The sequence below is a fragment of the Ailuropoda melanoleuca genome, chromosome 10 (assembly GCF_002007445.2).
Source record: "Ailuropoda melanoleuca isolate Jingjing chromosome 10, ASM200744v2, whole genome shotgun sequence".
In the NCBI taxonomy this organism is placed as follows: Eukaryota; Metazoa; Chordata; class Mammalia; order Carnivora; family Ursidae; genus Ailuropoda; species Ailuropoda melanoleuca.
In genome coordinates, this window is record NC_048227.1 from 79,229,108 (window position 1) to 79,251,654 (window position 22,547).

General features: G+C 39.0%; 2 protein-coding genes across 2 annotated transcripts; both read right to left on the bottom strand.

The window, feature by feature from the left end:
- Positions 1 to 3,427: 3,427 nt before the first annotated feature.
- LOC100468099 (trace amine-associated receptor 4) lies at positions 3,428 to 4,471 on the bottom strand. Its single transcript, XM_002923034.3, has one exon. It carries the CDS (start codon positions 4,469 to 4,471, stop codon positions 3,428 to 3,430), a length of 1,044 nt encoding a protein of 347 aa, XP_002923080.1.
- Positions 4,472 to 14,962: 10,491 nt separating this feature from the next.
- Positions 14,963 to 15,994, bottom strand: LOC100465089 (trace amine-associated receptor 3). Its single transcript, XM_002923024.1, has one exon. The coding sequence runs from the start codon at positions 15,992 to 15,994 to the stop codon at positions 14,963 to 14,965; it is 1,032 nt and encodes a 343-aa protein (XP_002923070.1).
- Positions 15,995 to 22,547: the final 6,553 nt, after the last annotated feature.

Sequence of the window (22,547 nt, forward strand, 5' to 3'; positions counted from 1 at the left end):
CAACCAAGATACATTCTGGAAAGAAGAGCACTGGGTTTGCAATAATAATGGAATGATTCACTTTTCCTTGGACTAGCCACCTCCCACTTGGGAAAAGCATGCGGTGCTGTTTTGAGAAATAATTGAGCTGATGTTCACGGGCATCCTTTGCAAATGACAAAGTTCTTTGTGAAGGTAAGGAATGATTATGACTGCAGCCGAAGCTTCCACTTGTTCTCTCATTTCTCTATTTAGCTATGCTTTTAGTGGGCAAAAGAAAATGCTGGCCTACAAAAAGGACCACCCTATGGCCTCAGATCCCAGTTCCTTGATATTAAGTAACATTTTATGCTATTCTGAGGATCAAATGACAAAATGAGTATGTATTGAGTGAATGGCTGCACTTCCTGTTCAGTCCCCAGGCTCTAGCAGTTCAAATAGCCTTGTTGAATCCTTAAAGAGGAAGGAAGACTCATCAGGGAAAGCAGGTGGTAAAACACTCCTGTTATCGTGCCGTGTTCTATCTATTGCCTCCTCAGATCCAGGAGGGCAATCTATCTCTGCCTAGAGCCTGAGGAACTTCTCCTGCCTCTCTGATTCTTCAAAAGGAAGGAGGACCTGAGCCTCTGGCATGCTGCCTTCAGGATTAAGGGCAAAGGAAATCTCCCAAAAGATTAAATTACTACAATCGTTAACGAAAAAACCAATACTCTACTAAGCAACTCAAAACCTAATTCTGATTTCAAATCCTGTCCTTTGATAATAATAATAATTTGCTGAAACATCTCAAGACCTAAATATGTTATATTCAAATGACCAAATTACAAGTACGGTCCTCAGGAGGCTGGTTTTTTTTTTTTTTTAATTTATCTATTTATTTGAGAGAGAGTGAGAAAGAGAGCACACAAGCAGAAAGAAGGGCAGAGAGAGAGGGAGAAGCAGACTCCCCACTGAGCAGGGAGCCCAATGTGGGGCTTGATCCCAGGATCCAGGGACCGTGGCCAGAAGCCAAAGGCAAACGCCCAACCCACTGAGCTACCCAGGCGCCCCATAGGAGGCTCTATATTCAACAGAACACAGAGATTCAGAGAGTATTGGGAATTCTCAGCCTAATAGAGATGTTATTAAATGTGTCTTGGAATAATGAGTCATTTCCAATAGATAGTCTACAGTGAGGATAGAGTCAAAAAAAGTAAAAAGGTTCACAATAGCATTTGGGATTTATATATATATATATATACACACATATATGAACATTAGAAACCTCAAGGATTAAGATGTCCTGCCTGGATGTATGATGTCACTTGGCCAGATCATAGAATGGAAGGGGTTTGGTTAACCAAATATTCTGATATTACTGTAAGAATTACTGTAATAAAATGCACTTAACATTAAAACCTCTGCTAATGATAACAAGTTTTCTCTTTGCAACCTACCAGTGTCTGAAAGTTATCATTCTGAAGAGCAACCTTACTTACTGCAAAAGTAGGCGAGGGTTATAAATAAATTCTAAGTTTATATAAACATATAAACAATTCTAAGTTTGCAGATATATCCTATTGAGCTGGAAGACACTTCTACTGAATATCTCCATTTAAGAAATTTCCCAATATGTCAATCTATGAGATAGTGAACAATATTTCTACATGACCAAATCCTTCTATAAAACACTTTCACTATTGAGTCATCAGGAAAGGGAAGGGAAGATCTGATTTCTATTCTCAGAAAGCTCACTCTATGAGCATGAAAGCTTCATTTTGAAGGTTGCAAATGTTTCTCAGTCAGTAAGTCATTTTCCACAGTGCCTCTGTTGGCCCTGTCCCCAAGTTCCCTAATACAACATTGTACACATGTGACCAGAGAGAACAAGAATTAAATTCAGTTCCATTTCTTCTTTATAAATAGGCTCTTTCTTCCATCTTCCTCCCAAGAGAAGGAGCCCCTACTTGTCTAACGTTCTTTGCTTTATAATTGTTTATTTCTGTGAATTTGAGTAACTCCCATTCTCTTCAAAGTTTCTGTTTCAATTATCCAGTAAACATGTTTAGATATTTTTATGGGAAAGGAACCATACCAGACACTGTGGGATACAAAAATGGAAAATACAAAGACATAATGTCACACAAAGAAGCTTACAGTCTAGTGAGGCACCTGTATACGTTCAACTCTGGTACAAAGCAGGAGTCAGAGAAAGAGGTTTGGGGGGGTGGGGTGTGCACAGAGAGAGGGTGCCGGATGCGTTGAGTTTGAGATCTTGATGGAGCATTCAAAAAGATACTTCACTGGTAGTAAAAAATGAGGGACTCAAGTTTGGAAGAAATGATACAGCTGAAAATAAATATATTTGAGAGACATCAATCTAGACGTGAATATTGAAGCTGTGAGCTTAGCTAAGGTTAAAGCAGGGTTTCTCAACCATGGAACTGTTGAAGTTTGGGGCCAGATAATCCTTTATTGTGGGGGCTGCTCTGTGCATTGTAGACCATTTAGCAGCATTCCTTACCTCCACCGTCTAGATGCCAGTAGCACTCCCTCCCTGGTTGTGAAAACCAAAAGTGTCTCCAGATGTTGCCAAACGTCCACAAGGGGCAAATCTGTCCCTGGTTGAGAACCACCAGATTAGAGAGATGGTGTGAAGNGTGAAGGATGAAAAGAAGATTGTAAAGGATAAAATAAGTTTATGGGGTAGAAAGAAGAGAAACACAGGAAAAGACATGAAGAGACATTTGAGGCATTAAGTGTTATCCTAAAGCTCTGGGGTAGGTCAGGAACTTCAGTTTGTGAATGGAGCTCAAGCTAGTGAATAATTAGCATGTACACACAGACACTCAAAGAGGTGCAAATACCACCTACATGTATACACACACTCTCTCCATTCGTATGTGTATATATATACAATTATATATCAGGAGAAAGAGAGAATACATTCCTGAATTATTTCTTTATTCATTTTTTTTATTCAATAAGACTGTTCAATTTTATCAAAATATTACAAAGCTCACGTCAATTCTTTTTGAAAGAGGTTTAAGTCAGAACCAAAAAAGAAAAAGAAAAAGGTAGCTGTGCCTGTCTGCTTCCTTCTCCCCTTCCACATCACTCACACTTCAATAATCCAGGCTTCCATTGTTTGCAAGCTCTCTCCCCCACTCCTCTAAGATAAAACAATAATCTTAAGAAAGATTTAAATAAATTCAGTGTGGCTGTCAATGAGTGTGAAGACCAACTGTGTCCCCTCTTCGGATGTTTACAAGAAAAAAAGAAGATCCTCATTTGATTTAAACCAAAGGAATGAAATTCTAAATCCCTACTTTTGTAAATTCAGGAATCAGCAAGGCACGGGACAGAGTTTCTTTTTATTTGAGGTTCTAAGTCCGTGGCCCTAGATTTGGGGGAAAGAGCATCCAAAATTCCCTACCAGGAAAGAATCTTGGAGAATGGGAAACATTGCCTAAGCATCTGCAGGAAATAGGTTTAGGGTGGAAGAGTCGGGGTGGAAGATGGTTCCCGTGACAATCATCCTCAATGCCTTGCGAAACCAGGGATAAAACATGCCATATATAATGGGATTGAAAGTGGAATTAAAATAACCCAGCCAGAGGAAGACATTGTACAGATCTTCAGGAGTTGTAAAATTAATGAAAGGGTCTGTGATCGTCAAGACAAAAAAGGGCAGCCAGCACAGCACAAACACTCCCATGACTATGCTTAAAGTCTTCGTGGCCTTGCTTTCTTTTTTGGATGATATTTTCATTTTACTTTCTGACCCTCCTTGTTTCTGAGCAGGACCCATGCCAATTTGCCTAGCATGCTTCCTAGCTACTGTGAAAATGTGTACGTAAATCCCCACCATTACAGTCCCAGGGAGAAAGAAGGCTATAAAGGAGGCCAGCACCCCCCAGAGCTTGTTAAATATCAATAGACACAAACCCGCGCAGTCAATGGCTGCAACAAAGTCTTCTGCACCGATTACGTTTAACTCGGAGAATACCAGGCCAAAGGCAAAAAAGATGGGAATGGACCAACTGATGAGCAGAAAGACCTCTATTACGGGGATGGTAATTTTGGTGACATAATGCAAAGGGTCACAAACAGCACAGTAGCGGTCCACTGAGATGAAGCAGAGGTGAAAAATAGAGGTGGTACAGAGCATGATGTCACAGCAGCTGTGGACTTTGCAAAAGAGGTCTCCGAAATACCAGCAGGACTCGATGGACCTGACCATACTGAAGGGCATGACCACACAGCTCAACAAAAAGTCAGTGGTGGCCATGGAGAGAATCAGGACGTTTGTTGGGGACTGGAGCTGCTTGAAGTGGGCAATGGAAATGATCACAACCAGGTTGCCCAACATGGTCATCACTATCACACCGATCACGACAACGTACATGGCACACACACTCAGCACAGACCTCACATTTCGAGGGCATGAATTGTTGACCAAAGCAAAGCAAAATTGTACTTCTGGAGGGTTCCAAAGGTCAGATGAATTCATAGTCTTTGTCCTGTAGATACTATTCGTCTTTTGCAAAAGTACTATGCTTCTCTCCTTTCTGTTAAAGAAAAAGGAAAAACAATGAAAATTGTTGGCGGGCAAATTTTCAGAAAGGCCCAGCTAGCTGCATGTCCAATCCCAAATTGAACTCCCTATCTACCAGGAGCACTGCTTCCTAAATTTCAATGTACATAGGAATCACCTAGGAATCTTTTAAAACACAGATTCTGATTCTGGGGTGAAGGTTGAGAGTCTGCATTTCTCACTGGCTCTGGGGAGATGACAATACTATTAGTCCAAAGACTGTCCCTTAACTAGGAAGGAACTAAAGACAACTAAATAAATATTGTCATCCAACATCTAAGTACCTCAGTTAAGGCTGCATAAGTGACCCAGGTAAATGCCCACGGTCCGATTGCACTCAGACGCACCCCGTACTCAGGATTCCAAATCTATAGACAGATCAAGAATTTTCTCTGCTCCACTTATATTAACCATTTTGCTGATAAAAGCCCCTCAAGAATAACGAGGACCAATGGAACTATTATTTAGTGTTTAGCTCAAACAATAATTACAATCTAAAGATTGTGCTTTTTCTTTTCCCTTAATTTCTCTTGAGGGTATTTGCAAATGCTTTGGATCCTGTTGCTTGATAGAGCCTATTCAATTTAAGAAACATTTCTTTTTCCAATGTGAACAGTATAGTTTTTAGCATTTAGAGCAATTTATGGTCAACTGAAACGTGCTAAAGCCTACAAAATTATATACGTGAGTAATGTCAGGAAAAAAGGCAGGGAGGAATACTGAAATGAAAGATTCTGTAAGTCTCGTGGGTTATCTCCTTTCATATAGCAACTGCATCCATGCATTCAAATTTAAGTTGCAGTCTCCTTGTCCACAGATTGCAAGGCTTCTATTGGTAACAGATTTGATATGCAGGCGAGCTCATTGTTTAAACTGTCCCTTTACATAATTTATGCTGTTGCCCTGAAAATGTGAAAATAATGAGACTGACTCACCCAGAGTATGACTGAAGTGTGATTTGTTTTTCCAGTGCCAGCACTGGATGTGTGGCTCTGATGACCGAGGACAAGCATTACTGAGACCTACAGCCAGGTTGGAGAAGTGGACTTTGGCCTGAGAAGAATACATTAAGTGAGAATGCAAGCATCTTTGAAAATAATTTACCGTATTTGCTACGATAGCTCAGCAATTTTTCCCAATGTGTATTATTTGAAATTTTAACATTATGGCACGTTTTATTTGCTCTGGATATAATAATTTAATGTCTCAGATTCGCATTTTTCTTCAGATAGGTTTTCGTTGTGTCAATCAAATATCATGCAATGGAGTTGAACTTGAGAAACCAAAACACAGAGAAGTAAGAGGTAAGAAGGACAAAGATGTATTCAAGTCCTTTTTAAACTGTTTATTACCGATTTTGGAACACACAGTACAAATTATTTGATCACTTATCACCTAAGCCATAGAATATAATGAAATCTTAAACACCAAAGTAACTTCTTTAATAAATTAACTTTATTCTGCTTTTTATCTTCTTTGTTTTTGTGAATTTAAAATTTTTTTCTTTAATTATTTTAAAAGTTATCTTTAAAGGTAGCTAACAAGTACCACAAAATTACTTAAGCATTTGTCACTCTCTACCCATGGACACAGTATTCCTTGTACAAAATGTATATGTTTCAATAGTTCATGGTATAATTTGGGGAGTTTGAAGTTTCATTTTTGAAAACTGAGTGCCTGAAAGAATTGACATAACTTAACCTCTTAGGTTTGTAAAGTAAATGTCATTTATTTCATCCTACTTATTTATTCTGTGTGGGAGGAAACAGGGTATGAAAGAGCTGCCTGAACTTAATAGCATCATCTCAAGTTTCTGATCCAAGGTTATATGTATCAGGGAAGGGTTTAAACATGTAAGTGTCAGAGTAAGACAGAAAGAGTAAGATGCACACATTCACTTAAAAAGTCATTACATGGGTGAATGGTGAAGGTAATGCCAATGGTAATAATACTTGAAGCCCCTACATGTAAGTTCTTGGCCCCAAATTACAAAAACAAGAAAGCAAAAGCAAAAGGGCTGCTGGTCTACTGCTTCCTTAAACAAGGAACTTGTCCCCAAATCAAGTGCAGTTGGGGTTTTGTTTGTTATTTAAGAACAGAATAGAATAGGGGCGCCTGGGTGGCACAGCGGTTAAGCGTCTGCCTTCGGCTCAGGGCGTGATCCCGGCGTTATGGGATCGAGCCCCACATCAGGCTCCTCTGCTATGAGCCTGCTTCTTCCTCTCCCACTCCCCCTGCTTGTGTTCCCTCTCTCGCTGGCTGTCTCTATCTCTGTCGAATAAATAAATAAAAATCTTTAAAAAAAAAAAAAGAACAGAATAGAATAGACTCTTTTACTTTGAAGATTCACTTCCATAACAGATACAGTAATTTTTAATACGATTAAACAAAGTTAAACCCACTATGATAACTCACTTTTATCAGAGAATATTATTATTCTACCTTATATTTTTATTATTATTATTATTATTATTTAACCAATAACATTTCCAGGGCCAAATGAGTGACAACATGGTAAGCAATCGCAGGATGCAAGCATAGGAAATCATTGGTTATTTTTGGTAGGAGGTAATAAAAAACATTTGCAAACAACTCTGGAGAGGAGGAAGAATTGGCATTGTCTTTTAGTTCAAACTTAATTCTTAAAGGGAAAAAATAACATAATAAGGAAACAGACTCAAGGACTCTGAAAGAATGATTTCCTCAGAATTGCAAAGAAAAAATGAAAAAGGATTCATGCAATAATTTTCCCTAAGCATTAAATACCTAAAATTCTATTAATAGATATGTATTTCCCTCAAGAAGGAAAATATCCATTCAGCTGAATAATGTATTGTATATAAAAAGGAAAGGACGTATCATACCTGCTTTATCAGGCATGATTTTTCTTCTCTTGCTGGTGACATAGCACAGTCGTTTTACTTCTGAGACCCTTTCTGTGGGAAAAAAAAAAATTTTGATCTTCCTGTGATGTATCTCACTCATAGAATAGTTTCTTAGGTAAGGGAGCTTACTTGGGAAGTACATTTAAGAAAGAACTGCTGTGGGTCCTCCTGTCATTGCCTCTTTAGAATTTCCGTGTTGTTGTTGTTGTTCTTTTTAATTATCTAGATTAATTTTTTAGATCAGTATTTGAAGTTTGGTTCCTTTCAACATGAAAAAAAAAAAGATAAATGTAGCTATCTTTTTTGCCTTTTAATATATTCTTCTCTGGCTTACCAGAATTTGTCTAATGAGATAATTTGCAGCTAAAATCTTTGAGAGATGAATTATCTGTTGCGCTAAGATTTCTTACCACGCAACTGGGCATTGTGCCTGGTGGCTCTCCTCCTTGCTGATACCCGACCAGAAAAGGCACTTGGGCCAAGCTCTTATGGGTAGACTCTTGGCAGGCTATGCTGTCATCAGTACATATACACAGAGTATGCCTCCTGAGGCCGCATTACCTTCTTTTGTCCTACTTTGGACAGGTGTGCCCTTTAACAACACGCAGTGTGCTGCCAGGAAAGCGATTACAGCAGGTCACCAGAGAATTGGCCCTGGGAGGGTGAACCAGTTTGTGTGATTGTCCCTTTGACTTCAAAGGAACAGCATGGACTAGCCTCATAGAAGCCCAAAGTGGAGAAAAAAGAAAAAACGAAATCAGGGAGGAAAGGAGGGAGGAGGATAAGGAAAGAAGGAAGAGTGAGGAAGGAGAAAATTTAGTTAAAATCCAAAAAATGCTCACTCCATTTACTACCAAATGATAGATGTTTTTAAACACTTTAATTCCTGGGCACCTGGTGGCACAGCCGGTTAAGCCTCTGACTCTTGGTTTTGGCTAAGGTCATGATCTCAGGGTCCTGGGATCGAGCCCTGCATCAGGCCCTGTGCTCAGCTCATAGTCTGCTTGAAATTCTCTCTCTCTGCCCCTCCCACTCATGCTCTCTCGCTCTCTCTCCAAAATAAATCAATAAAATCTTTAGAAAAATTAATTAATAAATTAGTTAATTTAATTAAATGCACAACTGCACATCACTTTTAAAAAAATAGAAAATAAACACTTTAATCCCTAGTGAAAATTTGACTCATTTGTATCTTTTCCTTTTGCTGCCATGCACAGTTCAGTGATATTCACACAGCAGTTAAGTCCATAATTTTCCAAATGAAGGTCTCAGCCAAGCAAAAAGCAGTAAGAACCATGTTTCAAACCAACCAAATGAAAAGTGAAAACTTCTGTCACCATGTGGATGTTTTCATGACCCCTGGAAGAAAGTGTTTCTATTAGGGTACACCAGTTCTGAACACCAAGCTTCAAGTTGTTTACATTGATAATTTTGGACTCCATAAAGGACACAAAACTGTTATATCTAAATACTCAGTGAATGCGGATGGTTAGAAGATGTTGGGTTTTCTTTCTAGGCTCCTCCGGGTTTGCGAAACTTCTCTTTCCAAACTTCCTCCTAGACAGAGCACTAATGATGTCATAGTGTAGTTTTATAAATTTTCATTGTATCAGGCAGGGTCCAGTCAGGAAAGTAAAAAGGGAAATTGTTATTTTAACGGGAAGAAATTAATTATGGAACTGTTTTAAGAGACGTTGGAGGACTTATGACCTATGAATGGCTTTAAGAGTTTGTCCAGGCTCAAGCTGAGGCTCAAATGCTTCAGTGGTGTTTGACTAAACAAAATTATTTTACATGAAAATAACTGCTCAGTGACTTCCGAGATGATGATGATAAGGCGTAAGGCACACACTTGGTTGCTGCAGTGGGTTCCGAGCTGTCCCACCCGTCATCGCAGCTCTCCTGGGGCTCCATGGAGGGCGGAAGGACTTTTGGAGCACCAGGACTTGATTATTACTGAAAGAACTTCGTTTGCCCAAGGAAAAACAGTGGCATCCTTTGGATCTTAGATCTTTTCTCTCCTTGGCATTCATTTACCAGTGAACCCCTCTCAGGTGCTCATCCCCCAAGATGAATAAAGTAGTATAGGATAAAGTACACGTAAGAATAAAGTAAAAAAAAAAATAAGAAAAAAATAAGAATAAGGTAATATAGAATAAAATAAAGATCAAAGAATAGAGTAAGAAAGAAAGAACGAGAGGAAGGAAGGAAGGGCAAACCAGATTAACAGGTACTTACAAACTACACATCTGAATTTTCAACAGGATTTTCTTCATACACCAAAGAACTAATAGATCTAAATTAAACACAAAATTTAAATGGTTCAGGTTAGGTATATTATAGCTGAGAAGCTTTGCAAAATATATGTTCATCTGCCCTTATGTTTTCTTTTTTTTTTTTATGGAAACATCTTTCTTTTTTTTTTATTTTATGTTTTCTTATTACAGTACATCCCTGGTTTCCGATGTAAAGCTCGATGCTTCATTAGTTGCGTATAACACCCAGTGCACCATGCAACACGTGCCCTCCTTACCACCCATCACCAGTCCATCCCATTCCCCCACCCCCCTCCCCTCTGAAGCCCTCAGTTTGTTTCTCAGAGTCCATAGTCTCTCATGCTTCATTCCCCCTTCTGATTACCCCCCCTTTCTTTATCCCTTTCTTCCCCTACCGATCTTCCTAGTTCTTATGTTCCATAGATGAGAGAAATCATATGATAATTGTCTTTCTCTGCTTGACTTATTTCACTTAGCATTATCTCCTCCAGTGCCGTCCATGTTGCAGCAAATGTTGAGAACTCGTTCTTTCTGATAGCTGAGTAATATTCCATTGTAGATATAGACCACGGCTTCTTAATCCAGTCAACCTTTGAAGGGCATCTCGGTTCTTTGCACGATTTGGCTATTGTGGACAATGCTGCTATGCCCATATGTTTTCTTTTCCCCCACTAGGATTCAAATTTTTAGAGGACAGGATTTAATTCCAGTTTATCACTGTGTTTGTTCTGTTCCATATCCCTCTGGGTAGGCATCGATAACTATGCACCGTACTTAATCACAGACGGAGACATGAAATAACGTAATCATTGAAATGCAGTAAAATAAATATCAAAAAACAAACAGCTGAGGTATTTACTGATATACAGCAATGAATGTGTACATGTTCGCATGGATATTTACAGCAGTATGACTTGTTACAGCAGAAATCAGGAACAGCATGTTCCTAATAATTGGAAATAAATTATGATATTTCCAAATAACGGGATATTTTACAGACTTTGTGAAAAATTAGGCAAAACTTTTTCCTGATATAGCTTGAACCCCTGAGATGTATATTAATTGAAACAACTGAGGGTCAGAATAGCATGTATAGGTATTTCGTCATTTTTTATAAGTGTGAGAGAACAGTATATGCATATATGATTGTTTGTGGAGATGCCCGTGTATGTCCGGAAAGATATGTAGGAAAGTGATTGCCTCTAAAAAAGAGGTTTATAAGACAAAAAGACAAAGACTAGAGGGAAATTTAGTTTTTAGTGTGCAGACCTTGGATCCTTTTGCATTTTTTAATATGTATGCATTCCCTTTAGAAAAATTAAAGAGATTTTTAAACAAGCTTTCTTTGTTTTATTTTTCTTTATGTCATTCAAACATATTAATTAAAACTTTATCTAGCTGTAGGCAGGGTTTTAAAACCCTTATAACTCATGCTCATGAAAGCTCTGAATTAGTTATAGAAATGCGGTCATTGAAATCCAAAGTATTAGTATAGTTTATGTTCAGTTTAAAAGTAATCTTTGTATATTTGTCATTTTCACTACTTGTAGTATTTAAGAGAATTTAGCATATTAGGGCATTTATCACCATAGCTTTGTGATTCCCACTTAAAATGTGTTATTATTATTTTTTCTGTTTATACTTCATTGTTCAACACACACCCAGTAAATGCACAAATATCAAGCATACAGTTTATGAGATTTTAAATACATATAGACCCGTACAGCCGTAATCCAGAAGAAACATAGGATATGTCCAGCATGCAGATGATTCCTTCCTGCCCCTTTCCAGTTATACCCCTCCCCCAAGGAGAAACCAAGTGGGAGAGGAGGGTGAGTTACCCTCAGGTAGGGCAAGCAGAGGAATGATTTACTGGGGACAAATGATGCCTTCAGAGAAGTAGGGACCCCAGAAGAATGACTAAATATGAAAATACAAAGAAAGGCCAAGTTGGGCGTGGACAGACTTGATGCCTTTGGCGAGAATTTCAAAACTTTATCTCAGAGCCATGAAAAGCTACATTCGCCACATGTCTAGCAGGAAACAGATGGCGCAGTCAGGCTGGGTGATTGAGGAGAGTTTAATAAAGGGACTATATACAAAGACGTGGGCAGCATTAAGAAAACCAGCAAGAAATAGCCTAGTACCCAGAGGCAGCAATAACACAGCGTCACCACCCTGCAGGGCCCAAAGTGCCCTGGGAAGGCACTGGTTACGGGAATTTGAGAGGATAGCTGTATAGGGAAGAACTCCACATGACCTTTCCTGAAGGAACTCAGACAACTGCAGGGCGATGTGGCAGAGAGGTTGTCTGGGTTAAACACCTTCATCTCAACTTCCTTCCATCCTGCAAGTGCTTCTCACTGGTAAAATGCCATTGGACACCCCAGGGCAAGGCAGCCCCTTAATTCTAATCCTAATCTGTGCTCCCCCCTAGGGAAAACAGAGGGAATCTAGCATAGAAACCATGGAAGATATTTAAGAGGACAGTTGTTAACTTCAGATAACTGTGCAGAGTAGATTGGAAAGCTGTGAAACCTGAGGCAAGAACATGAGTTAACACGGATGGGAGGGGAGGCATATTTATAGATGACCTTGTATGTCCTTTATTGAGTACTTAATATCTACATCAATAAATAGAGACAATTTTCCCATAGCGTACAGCTATGTATTTCATGCAGCTGGCTAGCTAAATCTATCCGGATAGATGATTCCATTTCTATTTAGATAGATTTCGATCTACAGGCAGTCCTCAGTCTAACAGCTACATGCCGTTGTTCTACATACTAAAAGCTGGCCGTCCCTGTGGCGCTCCCTTCCCCCTCGGGAAGCCCCTGATGCTGCTTCCATGGGAAGCCTCTGGGAGGGCAAATGACCAAGGCTCTCTCCTTTGACCAGATTTCAATCAGGCTCCTTTAATCCCTGTGCTTAACTAGACCCGAACCTGGGCTTCCCTCTCTGCCCTTGTAAAATCCAGTTTGAGCAAGAATCCTGCTAAGTCAGTTCAGCAAAAATCTCCACCCTTTGTATCTAACCAGCTTCAACATCTTATCGTCCTGGCCTGCCTTCAGCAAAAATTCTGATGAGTCAGTGTAGCAAGAATTCCCTTTAACCCTGGGGTTTCCTCTGAGTAATTTTCCACCCACTGCCCCCACACCCTATTCTTTGGGTATAGATCCCAACTGGAGTTTGTGGGAGTCAGATTTGAGTCCAATCCCCCCTACTCTACAAACCACACCATAGTAGCCTCCCTTGAATAAAGTATGCCTTACTACCTTTAATAAGGGTGATGAATAACTTATTCTTACACACACACACACGTGCACGCACCATGATATTTCTTAAACAGAGAAATAGTTCAGAAGTAGAGAAACAAATGAGACTTTTTTTTTAAGATTTATTTATTTGAGAGAGAGAGAGCACAAGGAGAGGGGCAGAGGGGGAGGGAGAGAAAAGGAGAGAAGCCCAAGCAGACTCTTTTCTGAGAATGGATCCCAATGTGGGCTCGATCTCACGACCCTGAGATCATGACCTGAGCCGAAACCGAGTCTGACTTAACTTCCTGAGCCATCCAGGAGCCCCCAAATGAGACTTTTAAAAGCCGGAACTGAGCGGAAGTCAAAAGTAGCACAAGAATCACTGGGTAGGAAGTGTCTGTCACTAGAAGTGGGGCAAGTCAGCTTTAAGGTCTTCATCTGTGATAACTTTTTTTTTTTTTTAAATAGTCTTTACACTCAATGTGGCTTGAACTCAGGACTCTGAGATCAAAAGTCACATACTCTACCAACCAAGACAGCTGGACACCCCGGTCCTCAAGTGTGAAGGGAGAGGTCCACGTGGTGGTGTCCACCATCTTTTGGGACTCTCAGGAAGAAGGAGCCAGACAGTGCTATTCGCAACCAGTATCTCTCCCTGGATACAGCCTAAAGTGTTTGTCTCAAGACCAGCAATTAGATTGCATTAGCAAAAATACTATGGTAGACATGAAAGTACTTCAAATATGCATTTATTATGCACCTTTGCTTTTCTATAAACAAGTACAGAGAATGAAAACTGTAATGATGGTGAAGAGGAGCTGTCTTTACTGAATCATATTGTCCTTCAAGGTACATGTTGAGCCTGGCTAATTGTCCATAGTTGGATCTAGGACATGGTGTGTCAGGGAATGTGGACAGAAGAGCTAAGAAGAAAGTCAGAAAAAGCCAAAATTAAAATTTCCTATTCCAAGTTTGCCTTAAAGCTGGACTTGGATTCAGGAGCAGTCCTCCCTCCTTCTGCTCCTCCTCTTTTCCCTCCCACCACGTAATCCCAGATAGGAGAGATGGTGGACATGGCTGTTACACGTACTTATGTATTTTCCATTCCATCAGGTAAAAGAAAGTTTCTCTTTGTTTCTTAACATTTCACAGAAGAATTACTGGAAGGATTTTCACCGAACATTAATGATCCAACTTAAATCGTAGGCACTGTGGTGCGGATGAAATTTATTTGGCAGAACTCTAAGGCAACTTTCAGAAAAAGTTATTAAAACCAGTACAGGTGGAGGCCTTGTGATTGCTGACCAATAGTGTAGACACACCGTGTGGAGGAAGAAGGTAGAGACAAGGAAATAGGAAATCATTTCAAATATAAACCACAAAGTGAAAAAATCACAGGGATAAAAGCTCAAATTGCATATGATGATTTGTAATCAACTGCTTCTCCTATGGGCAGCTCTTTGTAATAAGCTTCAGGGTGTCAGGAAACGACTGAATAATTTATATAATGATGGTTAATAATTCTCCCAAGCCAAACAATAAAGTCGACTGCTAGTTGATAGTAAAGGCCACCCTTCTGTCACACTTCTCCCATGGGTCCATAGGCCACAATAATCTCTTTTCTGAATTCCTAGAGTGGAATCAACAGCCAAGACAATAGCGCTTGCTTTTCTTTATTCTTAAATTGGTTTATAATTGTCTCCTGTGTATAAATAGAGGCCAACCAATTCTGAAATGTTTTATATTTCTCTTGTATATCTCCCCCCAGTCAGATGGGAGTGTTGATGAGATATGGAGTTCACAATTAATAAGTGATTGATCGATTGATTGATTGATTGGTCAAAGATACTGGTTGTAACTTGCTCACATTACAAAACACTTATCTGGATTACTGAGATTTAATAAAACAATTAATGTGAGGTATGAGGCCAAAATAATAAGTCTCATTTTCAATACTCTCTTTGCTTTTATAATAGTTTTTTTTTTTAATTAATGTGCTTCAGGGAACAGATTTGCAGTTTCTGAGTGAGAGCTAAATATTTTGCCTGACACTATATACTTAAGAGCTTTCCGAAACCATGGATAAAAAAAACCATGAATGAGGGGGTTGCAAGTAGAGTTGAAGTACCCAAGCCACACTAAAAGATCAAGTACTATTATGGGAGTGGAATAGTCTAAATATGGGTCTATCAAAACAGCAAGAAAACAAGGCAGCCAGCAAGCTAGAAACACCCCCATTACTATACCCAGTGTCTTAGCTGCTTTCCTGTCCTTTTTCTTAGATAAGTTTTTTTTCACTTCCCTCTTTGTGTTTTCAGGCATGTTGCTGATAACTCGAGCATGTCGTTTGGAAACAATAAAGATTTTGCCATAAATTCCAACCATGATGGAGCCAGGAGTAAAGAAACATGTAGTGAACAATATTGTCCCCCAAAATTTGTTGAAAGTAAGTGCACAGAAATGGAAACAAGCAACAAGAATCTCGTAGCTCTGCATACCAGCAACGTTGGCCTCAGATAGAACTAAACTGAATGAAAAAAGAGCAGGGGCCGACCAGCAAAATGCCAATAGTCGCTTTATCATGGAGGTGGTCATTGTGGCCGAGTAGTGTAAAGGGTAACACACGGCATAAAATCGATCAATAGCAATGGAACACAGATGGAAAATGGAGGTTAGGCTGAGCATCATGTCAAAGCTTGCATGGAATTTACAAAAGCCATCCCCAAAATACCAGCAGCTTTCCACCGATCGTACCATGCTATATGGCATAATAACAAAACCCAGCAGGAAATCAGTGGTTGCCATGGAGAGAATCAGAAAATTTGTGGGAGAGTGAAGCTGTTTGAAATGTGATATGGAAATCATTATAACCAAGTTTCCAAAGATGGTGATAAACATGGCTGCAGTCATAATAGAATACATGATCACTCGGACATGCAAAGAACGGTTGATGGGAGGGCAAGATTTATTTCCAAATTTTGGACAACTGGATAAGTCTTCAGGAATATAAGTTAGATCCATGGTGCTTTATCACTTCAAATTCCTTTTTCTAGAAAGATGAGTCAGTGTTTCTTCTCTTCTTAAAATGATTCCAGTAAATTTCAGTTCCTAATAGTACAATAAGGTTCAAAGTCATGTTATTAATTCATTTCCATTTTTATTTATTTAAATATTTAAAATTATACATTTGTGGTTGCTTTCTGAGTTGTTTGCTGCATTAGGAAAGGAAAAGTTTCAACTGCTTATTCTTTCCTGCTCTGTTTTATTCTATTCCATCCATCCATTTGTTTATTCAGCATGGGTTTATCTATTGAGTGCTCTGTTCTTTTTAATGTATTAGAAGCTTCTCAAGAGTCTATTCCACTTATATAGGTATCTATAATAGTCAAACTCATGAAGCAGAAAATACACTAGTGGTTACCAGAATGGGGGAGGTGGGGAGTTATTGCACAATGGATATAAACTTTCAGTTATGGTAGATGGATAAATTCTAGAGATTTGCTGTGCAACATAGTACCTCTGGTTAATAATATGATATTGTGTACTTCAAAATATGTTAAGATGGTAAATCTCATGTAAGTGTTCTTAACACACACACACAAACAACTAAAACTAAAAAAGAAAAAAAAAAAGCAGGGGGGACAGAAGATGTTGGCTCTGTCCATTACCTTGATTATGGCGATGGTATCACAGGTATTTGTGTATGTCCAAACTAATCAAAATGTCCAGCTTATATACCAATTATACCTCAATAAAGCTGTTTAAAAAAAAAGAATTTACATCAACTTTTACTTTGAGCAATGACATTTCTAGAAACTCCTTTAAACTACCACAAATTAACATATCTCATCATAAAAATACTTAATACACAAAAGCTAAGTTAAATCACAATGTTTTCCTTTACACAGTCTTTCAGTAATTTCAAATCTTCTTTTTAAAGAGTCCGCAGATGTTTGAGTTATAAATGGCATATGGCCGTTGAAATATAAGGAAAACCATGTACCTATGGGTCAAACCATGCACCTGTGTCAATGCTTCATAGTTTCTCTACTCTCTACTCCCTTCCTCTCCTCTCCTTTGTCCTTCTCTTCTGCCCACTTGTCTTTGTTTCCCTTTCCTATATTTCTTGAGTTTTGTCACTCATCTGAAATTCTAACTCCTAGAGCCATGTCATAAATGTCATCCCTGAGTGACTCACAAGGTTCACAAATTTCGTGTTCACAGACTTGGGCCATCAAATCTCACGTGTCTCTTATTTGTTACAGCAAGCTGAATAAAAGATAATGGACAAATTGGCATAAATCCAAACTCTTAGCAAGTTATTGCACGTGCTTTGCTATTTACTTTGGGATATAAGCCATCATGAAAAATCAGCCCACTGGCTGCGTCTGGAGATGCCTGACACCGTGCCTCTCACAAACTATCAAATCTACTCAATGGGCTACAGAAAAATAAGTCCAATCTTGACCGAGTCAGAGGTAAGAGACACTCGACACCTACATCAGAGGCTCCCAAGCCATAGAGATTCGACCATAAAGTACGTTCAGGCAAGTTCACCTATTTTGGCAGACCCAACTTCGTTTTGCCTTTAGAACCCTAAGAAAGAGCACAACAAGTCCCTTCCAGATCTCAAAGTGTCAGAAGCTCTTTTCATTCCTTCTGATTCCATTGATCTTTCCTGACTGACAGGAAAGGAAAAGAACCCTGTCATGACAGAAGAACCTGTGTGATGCTGGGTGGAGAAGCTTCTTTTCCCAAGCCTCAGGAAGGTTTCTCTTCGGAAAGTCTTAGGAGGACCCCTTTAGAGCTGAGTGCTCCTGTGGCTCTCCTGTTTGCTCTAGTTTAGGGGGTTACATCACTTACTTCCAAATCAGAGGGAGCAAAAGAGCCTTGGATTAGGGGTTCTTCTTCTAGTCTGAGCTCTGCCTCTCGCTACCTGGGAGTTTCCGGTAAAGGGAGGTGTGCTAGACTAGATGGGCCTGACAGGCTCTTCTAGCTCTGAAAGTCTGTGAATGACTGGTAGCTGAGAGGTCATTAGTTTTAAATCATCTTCCTGTAAAGAAATAGAAAGTCCTGGGGTAGATCTGATCAAGATCACAGATGTGTTTCTCTCCACAGTGGATACTCCTCCACTCCTCGTTGCCTCTCTTTCTTCTTTGGTTTTCACCAAGGAAAGGCTGTGAGCATCTAACCTGGCCCTATTTTAGCATGTAAGTTATAACAATAAACAGTTGCTAAATGTAATATCTGTGTTAAAATATATACTCCCTCACACCTTGTCTTTTCTTGACTTAACCTCCTAAAATAAACTCAGAGTAACAGCTACATCTTATCAGGCACAACTTTTTAATATACTACCATCAGTCAAAGAGCCTATACGTCTCACTCACCCCTGGATTCTCAGCACTTTGATTGGTGCTTACAGCAGACACTACGTACATATTTTTGAATGAATAAAAATATAAATAAATGGTAAATTATGGTTGTTTAAAAAAAATATTTGCATTGTTCCAATAAAAGCAGTTGCTTCAATATACTTGAAACCTTGCTATAAACAAATGGACTAGATCCAGGAGCACAGTTCATGAGCTTATCTTCCAGGATTAAATTTCTTCTGATGGTGCTATAAAATAATCCCTCATTATTTAGACAACATTGAGACAAGCAGAAAAGAGATTGTTGTAGACATATTTTACTGATCCCTTAGGCTGCTGAGAAGAGGATTAAAGATATTGAGTTCAGATAAGTGCAAAGGTGTCAATGGAAAAAAAAAAAAGCTGCTGAGTGTTTCAGCTAAATGCACCTGGGAGGTGGTGGCAGTGATGGCATCAGACTCCTTGGTGTTTCATGAATGCATTAAGGTGGGGTTAGCGGAGTTGGGGATTTTCTTCCAGCTGAAACTCACATACTCTCATAAATTTAATACTGTATGGAAAGCCCAGACTCACAATTAAACTTGTGCAATATGTAAGTCCATGAAGATCTATGCACTCAATGTATATTATTACCCAAGAAATCCCTGTCACACCTCAGTTGCCCATATGACCTTAAAGATGATAGCCATGACATTGAAACAACATCATACAAGTGTTGCATATAAGTAACTGCTTCATTTTAAGGATTGAGAGGATTCTAGGAAGTGTTTTGACATGAGCTCAAATTCTCCACCATGCACATTACTATTTATATAAGGGAAACTTCACATATTTTCAGAACTGGAGAAGACCTCAAATAGAAGGTTTACAAAGATGTATTATGTGATGCAGTTTCCAGTCTCCTAGCTGTTTTACATCCTACAGTATGGCTTTGAAATCAGGCCAATTTAGTTTGATGATTGGTTCAACCACTTATTAATCATATTATTTTGGACATGTTTCTCAGTGTCCTTGAGCCTCAGTTTCCTCTATAAAATGGGCAAGCTGTCTCTGAAGATATTTAAGACCATTAGCATTATTTTTTACCTTTCTCCCTCCTTTACCTCCTAAAAATTATGGCACCCCCTCCAAGTTTGCCTTATTTGGAATCTTCCATGTAATCTACTATGTTGAACCACACACCTGTATGAAATTGCCATTTTTGTAAGTTAAAAATGTTCAAATATTAATAAGTTTGAAGAATTTACTATTGGGATCTTTTTCTTTTCCTCCCTTAAGTTTCAGTTTCAAACACTGACTGATAAAAAGATTGGCATATCTCCAGTCACATACATGTACAAGAAGTCATATTTTCAATGCAAGATTGTATCAGGGAGCTAAAGCTTATTGAAGAGAATCTTCAGTGAGCACATTGATTTTGGTAGGAGGAGAAGGTGGCCCAAGAGCACATTTGAGGTTCAGAATCTAATTTTCATAACTTTAAAGTACAAATATCAAAGAAGATGTAGTAGAAAATGGGGAATTTACAGCCCATGTCCTAACAGAAAGAGGCAAATATTTGTACATGCTATCTGTAAGGTACCAACTAATGTAAGTATCACCATTGCTGGAAAAATATTCCCCTGTTCTGGAACCTATTTGGTAAAGAAATTAAAATCGACTTTGCTACCCTATGTATGTATGTATAGATATATAAATTAATCCAAATCAAGATTTTTCTCATTTTTTTAAGTAGGCTCCATGCCCAGCATGGAACCCAATGCAGGGCTCGAACTCATGACCTTGAGATCAAGACCTGAGCTGAGATCAAGAGTCAGACACATAACCAACTGAGCCACCCAGGCACCCTAAGATTTTTCTCATTTTTAATTGTTGAGAAAATATCATGTATGAAGGATCAACAAAAGGAGTTATAAGTAATTAGTATTGTTGTTCTTTAATACACTGACTCAAATTAAATGTAGTAAGAAGGAAATTTTAAAGTTTTTTTATTTGAACACAAATTTGGATAATGTTCATAAATAATGTGTTTTCTTTCTTTTTTCTCCTTTAAATTCTGATTGCCCTGGAATTTAAGGCTGAAGTCTAAAGTATTTCAGCTGATTACCCAACTGCTTAAGAGAACCACATAAAATTTTATGGGGCACCTGGGTGGCTCAGCCGTTATGCATCTGGCTTCGGCTCAGGTCATGATCCCAGGGTCCTGGGATCGAGCCCCACATTGGGCTCCCTCTCACACTCCCCTTGCTTGTGTTCCCTCTCTCGGTGTCTCTCTCTGTCAAATAAATAAATAAAATCTTAAAAAAAAAAAAAGAGAGAGAGAACCACATAAAATTTTAAACTAGCCTCTCAAACCATACGCCCTTCTTAATGTCTTCTCATGGTGTACCAGTAAGCCAAAGTCTCTTATCAAAATCCACACCAATTTAAAGACCCAGAACTAACACCAACAATGACTGTTTCATTCATCTTGCCACAGGTCAGAAAATTATGTCAATTTTAATATAGTCTTCTAGGAAATTGATCTTAAGCTGCCAAGTCTCAAATATGAATTCTGTTTTTAATGCTTCCAAATCATTCTTAGCCTAAAAGCAAATTCCACCCAAAGAGCAGATTTGTGTGAATTTTCAACTGAACTTGTTAAATCAAGACAGCAAGGTAACAGGACAAGGTGTAAATAGCGTACATAGTATAATAGAAAAAATAAGCAAATTGAAAATTCCTGATATTGGATCTTTTCTGGTTAATTCTTTAATATCTCATATAGACTATAATGAATATTTAAAGACTACAATCACAAAGACTCTGGAAGATGTTTCAGGGATGATAAGTAGACCGTATCCAAATGTAACGCTGAAAACAAAAACAAACAGAACAAAAAGAGTTCTTTCTGTAAGTCTACTTTATAACTATCTATAGTAGTTTACACATCATGACATCAAAAAGTCACAGTAGTATCTGGCATGTAAATGACTGATGTACCCCCAATGGCTCACAGATCATAAGTCAGCCTTACAAAACCACATAGCAGCTGGCCACGTGCAGAGATGACTGCTTGAAAATGTTGTCTTCTCAAAAGCAGCTGGGATCGGGAAACACATTTTCAGTGGCACTAAATGCACGGGGGAACAGGCAGAGTAAACTCCACGTCCGAAAGCAGGGGCAGACAGAAGAGTGCAAATTAAAAGCAAAGCGAAACATCTTTCTTATAACTAGCTATAAACAATGGCATTTTGAATAGCAGCAGAACAGAAGAGTCTTTACTAAAACTACGCATCAGAGCACGTGTTCGTAGTAGAGGGCCCAAGAGGAATTGAGCTAAATAAATCTTTTATCAAGATCACAGATACGTTTTTCGTTGGATACAAGGGAAAGCGTCTGAGAAAACACACCTTGGCTAGAGCAACAGAACATGCTTTTGCAGGTTGTAAATTTATGTTTTCAGCATCTGTCAGTCACCTTTCCTGTCTTCAGTCCACAATAACACGGCCACGTTTGCCTACAGCTGTCTCCACATTGCCCTGTAAATGTCCACCCCGTGGCTTGGCCAACCCCCCTTTCCTGCACCTGATTGCCTGCCCTTTCATCTCTGAGCACCGCAAGGCTCAGCAAAACTATCATTTCCTTCCAGGAACCTTTTTTGACTCTCCCAGTTGGAGTTAATCTCATGAAATTATAGACTGTTGGGGTGGCCAAAGATTGTAGAGATAGGCGATTCCACTTCCTCATCTTACAGCTGACTTTGATTTCAAAAACATTTGTTTCCTTCTTCTGGCACAGTTCTTTTTAAAACAGCCTTATCTTAACTGTAAATTTCTTTCTTTTTTTTAAGATTTTATTTCTTTGAGAGAAGGAGTGAAAGAGGCAGGGGAAGGGCAGAGGGAGAGGGAGAAGCAGGCTCTCTGCTGAGCAGGGAGCCCAAAGCGAGGTTCAATCCCAGGATCCTGAGATCATGACCTGAGCTGAAGGCAGGCGCTTAACCCGCTGAGCCACCCAGGCGCCCCTTTAACTGTAAATTTCTTGAAAAATTTTTCTACCTATTCCCATTAATCTTCCAACTCTTGCAACACTTTATACGGAGCTGTGTACATGGCAGGTAGGTAGTAACAGGTTATTGAATTAAATGCGAGGACATTAATTGCAACACATCACGAACCTGGTTACTAAGCATCTCTTCTCGTGGTATTAACAGACAGGTT